The following is an 11,691-nucleotide window of genomic DNA, read 5'->3' on the forward strand; positions in this document are numbered from 1 at the left end:
GATGGGTGACCTTTTGGGAAGTGATTTTCAGAACTATGCGAGTGAGGACAAAACACAAAGAAAGAGCATATGGTGATTTGTAGGATCGATAAACAAGTATTTAAAGCCTCCCGGATATAACAAACTGACCGTCGGATATGGGTGGGCCATGAGTAGATGTGGGGCCCACTAAGGAAGGTAGGCCCACAGACTGGGAGTGGATATGGGGATCACTAAGCAAGGTGGCAGTCGGGGTGTTCTAGAGACAAAGGTTACATCATGGTGTGTCAAAGACACTTCCACAAATACATTAGGAAATTAAAAGGATCTTTAGTTTCATTGGTTGTCGGAGCAAGCCATTTTGAGATAGCTAAAAGACAGGAACATGTTCTCTCCACACATGAGAAGGGCAGAGCCGAGGTTCTCTCTATGGTGGAGGAGGTTGGACGCAAGGTTATCTTCCCAAGGAAGGAAGGTGGAGGAGGTTGGACGAAATGGTATCTCCCCAAGGAAGGAATGTGGAGCCAAGGTTTTCTCCATAAGAAAGGAGTGCGGAGCCAAGATTCTCTACATGGTTGGTCATACACTATTGTGATGATACATCATTGATTAGTATACTATGTAATATATTTTTTATTCAAAATATTTTTTGAGCTAATAATTTTAGTAATTAAAAAAACTATTTAAAAGTAAAAGTAAAAACACATAATAGTTGACTTAATGTACATACAAATATCTTCTAGGTGGTAGTAAGATATATATTTGTAACATACAATATATTTAGGTGTAAAAAATATGCTTTTAATGGTAACACACATAAAAGATTTGTAAATGAATATAAATCAATATATTATAACAAAAACAGAACTTATAAATAACGTACAACAAATTTTAATATATTTTTGCTAATTTATTTTATTTACAAAACTTTAAACCCGCACATCGTACAGGTACTTATCTTGTAATCAATAAAGATGAGTAAAAGTAAAATCAGAATATTTTTGTTATGAAAATACGAGTATGTATATCAATATTTACTTTTCTAAAGATTAAATTGCATATTTTGATTAGTTTGGATATTATTTTTTGAACCAGAAATATTAAATATCAAACCTTTAAATAAAATAAAAAATAGATGGATTATTATTAGGAGTTTTGCTTTTTTTTTTTTTTTTTTTTTTTTAAATATGTTGTTCTGCACTGAACTATTGGATCTGAATGGTAACTAAGGTCAGGGCAGATAAATCCGTCTGCGGTCAGACCGCTCTGTTTTAAGTGTGGACAACAGACCGCTGCGGTCTAACTCTATTTGTAAGAAAAAGCGGTCCGCAGTTGGTCTGCTGCGATTTTGTTTCTATTTTCTGTAGACCGCACCAATGCGGACTACACATAATGAATGGTAAATAAAAAGCGGTCTGATCCGCAGATGGATTTGTCTATCCAACCGCTGCAACCATTCACACCTATTGTAGTTTTAAAAATTGTTTATAAATTACATCTAAATTAATAAACCCACCTTATAACTTTTTTTTTTAATACTCCCTCAGTTTCATAATATAGGATTTTTAGAGAAATATTTTTGTTTCATAAGATTGGATGTTTCAACTTTCTATGCAACTTTTAGATTAGATTTATATTTAATATTATATAGACTTGTTTATGATTGGTTAAATTTTTTAAAAATAACTATTTTTTAATAGGCCTGTTTTCGCTAAAACCGAAACGGAGGAAGTATATAAAACCAAACCTAATTATTGTTGCTTGTCTGATTCAACTTCTCTCAATCTCTTCCGTAGTCGACAATTGAAACCCCCGAAGCCTTTGATTGACCAGATGATACCTAAATCGAAGCAGGTGTTGGTTCTATGGCTTGAGGGTTTCCGAGAAGCTTGTTCTCTTCACCGTGTTGTCATTCTCTGTCACAGGTTCCTCTGTCATTCTGATTCGTTTCCTGATCATAATTGGGATACTTAAAAATTCAATCATCTTACATACGTTTGGTTTTTGATTTGGTGGTTAGGTCGAGAAAGCTCCTATTACGAACTGGACAGTGTTTTCTTTTGAATGGTTTGATTTTCTTAGGAAGGTAAAAAAAAAAAAAAAAAATTCATCTTTACGGTCTATTTTGCCTTTTGTTTTGATTGCATGAAAATCATTCGATTTCTCTTGAGAAGACGAAGACTTTATGATCCAGAGAAAGAAGAATTGGATTCTGGGATGAGATAGGGTCAATCTTACTAGAGAGACTTGATTAAAAGCATATAGCTTTTTTTTTATGAATAGTAATTTGCACAATTCGATATTTTAAGCTTACCTTTGGTTTTTATTTTTGAGAATTGGTGCAGTTTAGGTCTGTTTAAGTGGTTTATTGATCCAGCCCTTTGGTGGATATTACCTGATCAGTGCTCTCCGGTCACTTCTCAAGAATTTTGTTCGTATGGTGGATTTTACGCCTTTCTACGTGGTGGACTTTTGCAGCTCTTTTATGTAAGTTTCCTGTTTACATTGAGATTTGAAGAGCCTTCTTGTTGGAGTTTTTTTTTTGTCTTTTGTTTTTGATCACCAGTCTTACGAACAATATCACAGTTTTTTTTTTTTTTTTTTTGGTTATCTGACTTAGAAAGAATGCTCTTTCTTTGGCTGCAGGTTTTTTGGTTCTATCCTCTGTACATGCTCAGCTTCATCTTGAGTAACATCTGGTAGACTTCTTGCACCTCTATTTTAGTCATACCTTTTGTTTCCTTGTTTTCCGTCTCTCAGAATTGTGACAAAAATTGAACATCAATCAACTCACAAATAGAATTAGCTGTTGCAATCTTGTACCTTTAGTCCTTCACGAGCTTAGTATTGCCAATCGAAATCAAATTAACATACTTTTCCATTATGTTAGTTTAGAGTTCTCGTTTTCATCTCTTTTCTTTTTCCGTGAACATCGAGTCATGAGGACCATCTAATTTTCAGGTACAACGATATTGCAAAGCTTGGATTCGAGGCAATGGAGAAATCTGACTTAAGTTCAGCAGAAGCATTAAGACAAGGTGAAGCTCCAACGTCACAGAACTTGGCAAATTCTGGTCTTGGAGGGTACTGGTCTACTTTGTCACTATATCAAAACCAAAAAATAAAATAAAAAACTGTTTGTAGGTGTTAAGCCAAAATCCTTTTGCTGTGTGATTCGTTTCCAGGGTGATGATCGGTATAGGAGAGCAGGTGTATTCCATGCTTCTCTTGACATTTTTTTTTCTTGAGGTAAATGGTTTTTCCTTTGTAAAGGTCCATTGACTTTAATATGTTTCTTCATTTGGATATGGTAACAGATGTGATAACCTAATGGGTTTTACAAAACAGGTTTATGTTGTTGGTATTATACCATACATCGGGAAGATATTGAATTTCTTACTTCTTTCATGGATGTATGCCTACTATTGTTACGAGTAAGTTGTCATATCTCATCAATGGTGAGTTAGTTAGTCTTTAGAAACTCACGAATTCCAGGTTCTCATTGCAGATATAAGTGGAACTTCTCGGGGATTCCTCTGGAGAAAAGGCTGGACTTCTTTGAATCTAACTGGGCCTTCTTTGCTGGTTTTGGTAGTCTTTTCTACTGTATTGGTTCCTTTGGCAACATTGACATAAAGAAATCCTTATTCTGGCTTTTGTTCTGTTTTCAGGAAGTCCCTGCGTGTTGGCTATTTTCTTTCTCTCGCCTCTTGTCAGCGGAGCACTTATGGCCATCTTGTTTCCATTGGTAAATGATGTTTGCTTGAAAATAAGTCAATAACTCTGCATCAGACATTTTATTCTTGTCTCTTTCACTCTCTTGACTGCTGTATCTTAACATAATAATCAGTGTTAACAGAATGTATTATGTCTGCAGTTTGTTTTAACTGCTACAGGATCAGGACCTGAAAAATCTATTCTGGCCCCGAGAAGAACGTGGAAGTGTGCAGGTTTATGGAGGCTTCCAATTTTCTATGCAGCTGATACTCTCTCGTAAGCCAATTTCTCTCTCAGTCTCTGATGCTAAAGCTTCAAAATCCTAAAATTTCTACTGGTCCAAGTAAAAAGTATGAATAAGTAGATCCAAATCCGAATACCTTAGGAAATAATCCTCATTATTTGCTGCACAAAACACGTTTGTGATGTTTCCATGAGGATAAATATACACACTACATGGGATCATTATTTTATCAGCTTCTTGATTTATTCATTGGCTGAAACTTAAGGCTTTAGTTGCAAATAATATCTGGAATTTTAGGATGTTGGCATTGTCTATCTTCCGGTTGGAGTCCCCGCACCAGATGCAACATGAAAAGACAGGCTGAATGAAGCTAAAACATTATCGCTGCATCTCTCAGTCTGCGAGGCCAGTCAGAAGATTATTTGCATTTGTGTCATACGGTCTTCTTGGTGACATTATCAAGTACAGACTCATGCTTCAACAATTTCGGTGCGGCTTTGAGGTATGGTCATCTGACGCTCATGGCCGACATGCTCCTGCAAAACTCCAAAGCAACTGACATGAAGAAAGCAAGATTCAAGATATAAGTACACTAATAGAATCCTAAAAGTTCAGAATATAGTTTTCATTCGTTTTACTTGTCCACTTAAGATACAAAGTGTTCTCCGGTCATACGTGCAAGTGAAGGTTGTTTAGTGTTGCGGTAACGCCAAAAACATATGAACGAGTGTTTCAAGAGATAATTTTTATAATTGAGTCCTAAAAGCATAAAAAAGTCTGAGTGAATTTGGAAAGATTAGCATCATAGTAATTTATCTCTTATATTACCGGTTTTTGAGTATTTTTATTATCGAGTCTTTACAGATTTTAACATTTGCTAGAGTAAAATGAAGAACTTTAGAGTTGGAAATGGTCTATTTAAACGTTTAGTGAAAAAGAGCCATAACACGATGATCAATCGGTTCAAAATACAAAAATAACCGATTGGTATATGTTTTTAGTTTTTACCATCCGTATGCGTTTTAATTTAGTTTTATTTTTCCATTGATTCTTAGGGCTCCTCTTTTATAAGTATAACTTTTCGGCCAGTTAGAGAAATTGTTTTATATATGTGTAAGTAGTTTTAATAATCATAACTAGGATTTAACCCGCGGTGTACAATATTTTTATTTTAAAAATTTAAAAATTTATATTATATTTATTTGTTATTTTATTATTGTTTTATTAATTTTGTAAATTATAAAATTTTACAACTATTTGATATAAGTATTCAAAGTATAGGATTTTTGTAGGGGATGTATTCAAAACAGAATTTGGGAGGATTTGTGATTTTTTAAAAATACCCTATTATTCAACTATGATTTTAAAATCATATCTCAAATCCACTGTTATTGAATATGAAATTTGTTAAAAATCATTCAAAATCACTCACAATCCACTCTTATTCAATCAACAATTTGCAAAAATCATAACAAATCTATTGTTATTCAAAACCAAATTCTTTTTTTTTTTTTTTAAACATAATAGTGATTGTGTGAGACTTTGGGTACATTTTTGTAAAGAAAATCCTACTTAAAAAATCTCACCTTTTAGAGGGTGTTTTTGAAGGATTGATTTAAAAAAAAAACAAATTAGGAATTGCAAAATTCTGGGCTCTCTCTCTACTTTTCTCTTTTCTCTTCTCCTCTCTCGTTTCTAGGCTCTCTCTCTTCTCTTTTCTCTGTTTTTCTTGTGTGTTAATTATGGATTTCACATCTTGTTTTATTTTATTTTATTAGGGTTAGTTGTTAGGTATATATACTCTCGAGATTAAATAAATGCTTCATGATGCAAATTACGGTGGTGTTTGTTCGGATCAAATTGCCAAAACACCAAAAACCAACCTCTATACATATGAATATGTTCAATGTATTCTTTGTGTTAAGATATATGAACACCTCTCGTTTGGACTTGAGAATCTCTTAAAAACCCACTTAAGTCTCACAAAATCTCATCAAATCACAAAGTATTTTTTTTTTCAAAAATAGAAAATAATAATAAATCCATCAAACTACCTTAAAAACTCACTGTAAATCTCCTAAAATCCAGAATATCTTAAATCCTCCCAAATTCTGTTTTGAATACACCTCCGTAGTGTTTTCAAGGTTTTAACTCGAGTGGTACATGTATAGTCTAGTAATACATTTATCTCCTGGTACACATCTAAAAGTGTTTTAAAAAAACAATTTTACTTAACTCCCTATATGGGATTAATGCCAACCCGTCTCACCAAAATCAAAATAAGTTTTTGCGTAAAAAAATTAATCAAAATAAGTTTTTTTTATCAAGTTTAATTATGTTAATTTTTTTTACCAAATTAGCATATTTTTTCCAATAGAATTTTAATTTTTTGGTAATTCCTCAAAAAATAAAAAATAAACAAAATTACATGGGGGTTTTCAACATATTTAATGTGACATTTTATAATTAGATTTTCGGTTTAAGAAATTTATTAATGTTAATATAATTATGAATATTGTAAACTTTTGTTAAGGAAAATCTGTTGTATATCATTTAAATTTGAGAGATTCTAGCATCCATAAAAATTGTTTTGGAGTTTTAATGGGTTAAAATTTTAATGGGTAGAGTTTTTTTTGGAAAAACCGGAATGTATAGATGTTGTTAAGATTTTATGGCAATAAATGTAACAAATGTTGGTCAATTTAAGAAAGTTTAGTATTTGAGTTTCTCTGCAATGTTATTTATGGAATTGTTTTAGGGGTTAATGTTGTAAAAAAAATTAAATAAGTAAAATTTAAAGGGCATAAACCAAAATGTACTTCAAAAATGTTGATATAGATTTGTTAGAAATATACTTTTTGAGATACACCTTTTCAAAAATACATTTTTTTGAATATTTTCATGTTTGCCCTTTTTTACACAATTATAATTATAATATTTTAAATTAAGTTTTATAGATTTCATTTATGTTTGGATTCTTTTTAAATTTATGGTATAGTTTTAAGGGGTAGAGTTTTGTATTTGAGATTTAAATCTTATAATTTAGTAATTTTGTATATAAAAATGTATTTTTTTGAAAATAGACAACATAAAAGGATAATTTAAAAAAGTGACATAGAAAATAAGTTATTTTTGAAAATGCCTCTTTTATCATTGGGTTTGGGTTCGGGTTTGGGATAATTTTGTAGATGCATGGTAAGATTCATATGAGATTGTACCATATAGTTCTTATCTAATATTATGTTTCTTGCTTGGTTTAATTTGGCCATTGAAGCAACTGCCCTTAACTGATTTTATCATGACACCAAAAGTGTTTTTAATCAATAGATCTATCCTACATGGGCCAAGTATCCTTAGCTAACGACAGTTGATGTTGCTTTGTGAACATAACAAATTTGGTTGTTAATGCTTGCTAATATTTCTTTACTTGACAAACGACAATTTAATTTATACGAACTTCTTGTTTAGATAGTTGTTACATACGAAAGTAAGATCACCATTCCACATCCTCCTAGTGTCTGGTTGATACCACCACTCGACTATACCATTTTTGCTTTGGTGTCGGTTGGCATTTTCACATGGTGTCGATCAGCACTCATCGCAATTTCCATCGCATCAAACATTTGGTGTCGATCCACCTAATGTTGGTCAACGCCCAAACTCTACGTACTGCACATACAAAACTGTTAAAGAAAAAGTTAACTCAATTTTTTTTCGAGAATCATTTATACTGTACATAGCGAGAGCAAGAACTTAGTTAAACAGTTTTTCCTATGTACGACAACGACAAGCCTTTTCTTAGCTGGACGCAAATTATATGATTGGAATCGATTTTGTTTAGACTATTAATTCTTTTCAGGAGTTCTAGTATAGTAGTAGTCCATAGAAAATGTCAATGGGTTCGGTAGGAATGGGGTCACCTCTTCTCATCTCTCTTTATTTATTTTTATTTTTTACATCAATCATCTTTCTTTAACTTTTTGGTACGATTAACCCATCAAATGCAATAGACGTGGAGGAATGGTGCCCACTCCACATAATTTATATGATGGTCCCGTAGTGGGACTACTTACATTACCACCCAATATAAGGAAAATGAATCATTAAGATTTTACACTGTTTCTTATAAAACTAGTTATATTTTAAGTACCGCTTTGTTAAACATTTCACTATTTTTAATAATTGCTATCCTTGTAGATGTAGTGCACATTCAACAAATGAAATCATAAGAAAGGTTTAAAGAAGCTGGAAGTGATCCTAAGATCATGATAGAAACGTGCATAACATTAGAGAGGAAATCGTAGTGGCCGTGCTTTTAAGTCTAACACTGACCTTATCTTTTTAGTTCTTATCATGAGTACTCATGACTCATGAGTATGTTATGAACTTATAGGACATGACAGAAGATGGAACGAATTATTTCATTCGGGTACATGGAAACCATACTAGCAGAGCCGTGCCTTAGTGTATTAAAAAAGGCATTTGCCTTAGGCCACACAGAAATAACATAAATAATAGGCCACATTTTTTCCTAACTTAGGCTGAACATTCATTTTTATGTAATGTTATAGGATTTTTTTTGGAAACAAAACTTATATCATTTACATTTATGAAAAAAATTGTTTGTTTTTCTTATGCATTAGCTACTAAATCTTGCTTTTTAGGAATGTGTTTTGAAAATGAACAATATTTCCTTTTCTATATACCAAAAGTAAGATAAAAATTTCTCAAAAATAGAATGTAAGAAGCTACATTTTTTATTATTTGCCTTAGGCTTCTATGGACCTTTGCACAGCACTGCATACTAGCTACCACAAAGTAAGTTTATACACCTTGCAACACAAACACCAATATGGCCCTTCCGTTACTATAATTGTCTTGGTCGAAACATAATTCGATTATTTTTCATTACACAATGAGAATGATTAATACACTGATGATGATAAATATTAAGGTGAGGGAGCTACCATGGGCATGAAAGCATTAGAAGAGGAAGAAGATATATGGGAATATCTGCAAGAGAAAAAACTATGGTACCACATGTGAGGACAGTAGTACTTCTTAGGTTTGACAAAGAACTCGGCACATTCTTGCATTGATCTTTGTCCTGGGAAGAAAGGAATGCAATTGTTACTAACGTCAAGTACACCTCTGTCAAGTAAACCCCTACACCAAGGCCCTACGTGCGTGAAATAGTTATCAGACAACGATAAGTTGACAAGATTGTCCCGGAGCACCATGCATACCGCCTCCGGGATGGCCCCGAACAAGAGATTCCCAGCAAAATTGAGTTGTTCTACTTTCTCCAGACACATTAGGGAAAGCGGTAGAGGACCTGTGAGCTTGTTTCCACCAATGTCAATCACTGATGCTCCCGTGAGGAACCCGATCTCGTAAGGGATACAACCCGTGAAATCGTTATTCAAGAAGAGTACTTCGGTTAACGTTGACATTGATCTTAGGATGCTTCTTGGGAGAGGACCATTGAACTTGTTGTTTGCTAAAGTTAAGTATAGAATATGTGCTGTACCATCACTTGGTACCTCTGGTAGGCTTGCAGTAAAGCCGTTGTCATTGATGAAGAGAACGTCGAGGTTTTGACCGAGAATTTGTGGAGGGACTGAACCGGAGAAAGAGTTGAAACGGATGTCAAGAAATGTCAAACCGGACATACCAACTACGGCTGTCGGAAACTGACCGGTGAATCTATTGTTGCTGATGTCGAGTTCGTAGAGGTACTTGAGGTTGACGATCTTGGAAGGCACGGTACCTCCAAAGTTGTTCGAGTTAACATGAAACAGAGCCAAGTCAGGAAACTGATCGATAAATCCTTCAATAGAGGGAGCAGAGAGCTGAAAGCCATTGAAATCAATGGAAGCGACAGTGACTGCGGTTTTGTTGTCCGGAGGATTGTCACAGTGAAAGCCTCTATAACTGCAGATGTCTGAACCAGTCCAAGTCTGGGTTACTTTATAAGGGTCGAGAGTGATGAGTGACTTGAATCTCTGGATCACTGGGTACACCACAGCAAGTCTTTGGTCTAAGAAAGAGAGTATCTCTTGCCTCGCGCCGGTGAGGCCACCGTTGGTTAATTGTTGGGTTTCTCTGCTGCTTTTATCGGGTAAAGCGATGGTGCAAACAAGGAAAAGAGCCAAAAGCAAAGGATTCTTCATCTTTGCCACTGAACCAAAATGTGTCGGCGATCAAAGAGAAGTGGAAGTTCTAGTGTTTATTATTTATGCCTCACTAGTTTTTGTTTTCTGTCTTTTATGTGAATACTGAATACTGAATAGGTTCTTGAGATACTACTCACCAGGTTTATGACATAGAAAAACGTTATAAAAATTGATAAATCATTGGGAAGTAAAATATAAAAATGATAACAATCTCTTTTACACTTTAACCAAAAAAAAAAAAAAAACAATCCCACCTGCCCAAGTAGTATATGTCTCTTTCTCTAAACAAAGTATCAAACACAACTACTATAAAGTTGCGTGTAGCAATCCACATGTAGTATATAGCCTTTCAACTCAAATCACCCTATATTTTTAGTTTCTACTCAGTTCACTTGGAACTAAATATAAACTTGAGGGATTTTCAAAAATACCCCTTTTCTTATGTCACTTTTCAAAAATGAGTATTATTGAAAATGCACAAAAAATGAGAATTTGTTAGAAATAACTAATTTGGGATACCTTTTTCAAAAATACCCTTTTTGAATATTTTCATTTTAACCCTCTTTTACACAATTACATTATGTTAAATTAATTTTATAATTTTTTTTAGGTTTGGTTTCTCTATATTACATTTATGATATAGTTTTGAGGGATTATGTTTAGTATTTTGAGTTTAGCGCTTAAAATTTAGTTATTTTATACATAGAAAATGAGTATTTTTGAAAATTGACAACATAAAAATGTATTTTTGAAAAAGGTTTTGTGCAAAAAAACCTTCCAAGTAGTTTTTTTTTGCAAGATAACCCTCCATGTCAAGACATTACAGGTCAATCCTACAAACTCTAAAGTCACCCACAATTTAGCTCTTTCCCGTATCGATGATGTGGCAGCCGTTTAACCCGTTTAAAAACGTAACGGAGATCAAAACGACGCTGTTTTGCTTCTCTTAAAAATGACACAAACTTCAAAAATCATGTTGTTTTACACTCCAAAAAACAATACAAACCCAATCTTCTTCAACCAAAACCCGATAAAGTCGATCTCTTCTTTTGTAAAACAAAATTAGGGTTCATAAAATCGATTTGGAGGAAACTGAGAGAGATGCTGCGAGATGTTAGTGTTCATCATTCTGATATGGATTTGTTGTAGTTTTCGTCTAGAATGATGAACACTCCAACATCTTCTGAACTTAGAGTGTGCATCATCGTCACAACCACTTGCAAATACAGCCACAACTTTTGAACTTCGTCTAGAAAGTCCAGCTGAAGAAGATCTTCCAACCCTTTCATCTGCACTTTCAAAATGACGTCCTGGAAGACCTCGGAAAATTCAGCATGATGATGCATTATCTTCTCAACCAACTCCTAAGAGACTGCCTTTGTATGACACATGGCCCATGTATCTACCAAAAGTAAGATTTTCCAACTTTTTGTTTGTTGATTCTTAGTACTGGACTGTTTTGTTTGGCAAAAAAAACAAAAAAAAAAACTGATGTTGTCTTGTGATTGTTGCAGGAAGGTTATGGTGTATTCACCAGCCCTGTAACTGGTGACGACTACATTCAGGTAGGGAGGT

The 11,691-nt window shown here is 33.8% G+C and overlaps 2 protein-coding genes across 3 annotated transcripts; one reads left to right on the forward strand and one right to left on the reverse strand.

Moving 5' to 3' along the window:
* Positions 1–1,725: 1,725 nt before the first annotated feature.
* Positions 1,726–4,611, forward strand: LOC104722325 (protein EI24 homolog). Of its 2 annotated transcripts, none has more exons than XM_010440476.2 (11): positions 1,726–1,904; positions 2,000–2,065; positions 2,325–2,466; positions 2,626–2,678; positions 2,941–3,063; positions 3,165–3,228; positions 3,328–3,413; positions 3,488–3,570; positions 3,651–3,727; positions 3,857–3,972; positions 4,238–4,611. In XM_010440476.2, exons 1-11 carry the CDS (start codon positions 1,813–1,815, stop codon positions 4,302–4,304), a joined length of 969 nt encoding a protein of 322 aa, XP_010438778.1. In that variant the 5' UTR covers positions 1,726–1,812; the 3' UTR covers positions 4,305–4,611. The 2 variants fall into 2 exon arrangements, with proteins under 2 accessions (XP_010438778.1, XP_087337082.1); XM_087480956.1 differs by having other exon boundaries at positions 1,743–1,904; positions 2,941–3,017; positions 3,124–3,228.
* A 4,207-nt stretch (positions 4,612–8,818) lies between these two features.
* On the reverse strand, positions 8,819–10,421 carry LOC104722316 (uncharacterized protein At4g06744). Its single transcript, XM_010440464.3, has one exon. The coding sequence runs from the start codon at positions 10,111–10,113 to the stop codon at positions 8,890–8,892; it is 1,224 nt and encodes a 407-aa protein (XP_010438766.1). The 5' UTR covers positions 10,114–10,421; the 3' UTR covers positions 8,819–8,889.
* Between the last annotated feature and the right edge of the window lie 1,270 nt (positions 10,422–11,691).

The sequence above is a fragment of the Camelina sativa genome, chromosome 2 (genome assembly GCF_030686135.1).
Source record: "Camelina sativa cultivar CO46 ecotype springtype chromosome 2, ASM3068613v1".
Classification (NCBI taxonomy): Eukaryota; Viridiplantae; Streptophyta; class Magnoliopsida; order Brassicales; family Brassicaceae; genus Camelina; species Camelina sativa.

Coding starts and splice junctions, on each gene's coding strand:
- LOC104722316 (XM_010440464.3), bottom strand. CDS start 10,113: ATGAAGAATCCTTTGCTTTTGGCTCTTTTCCTTGTTTGCACCATCGCT.
- LOC104722325 (XM_010440476.2), top strand. CDS start 1,813: ATGATACCTAAATCGAAGCAGGTGTTGGTTCTATGGCTTGAGGGTTTC. Junction 2,066..2,324: donor GGTTTGATTTTCTTAGGAAG/GTAAAAAAAAAA, acceptor GAATTGGTGCAG/TTTAGGTCTGTTTAAGTGGT. Junction 3,064..3,164: donor GCAAATTCTGGTCTTGGAGG/GTACTGGTCTAC, acceptor ATTCGTTTCCAG/GGTGATGATCGGTATAGGAG.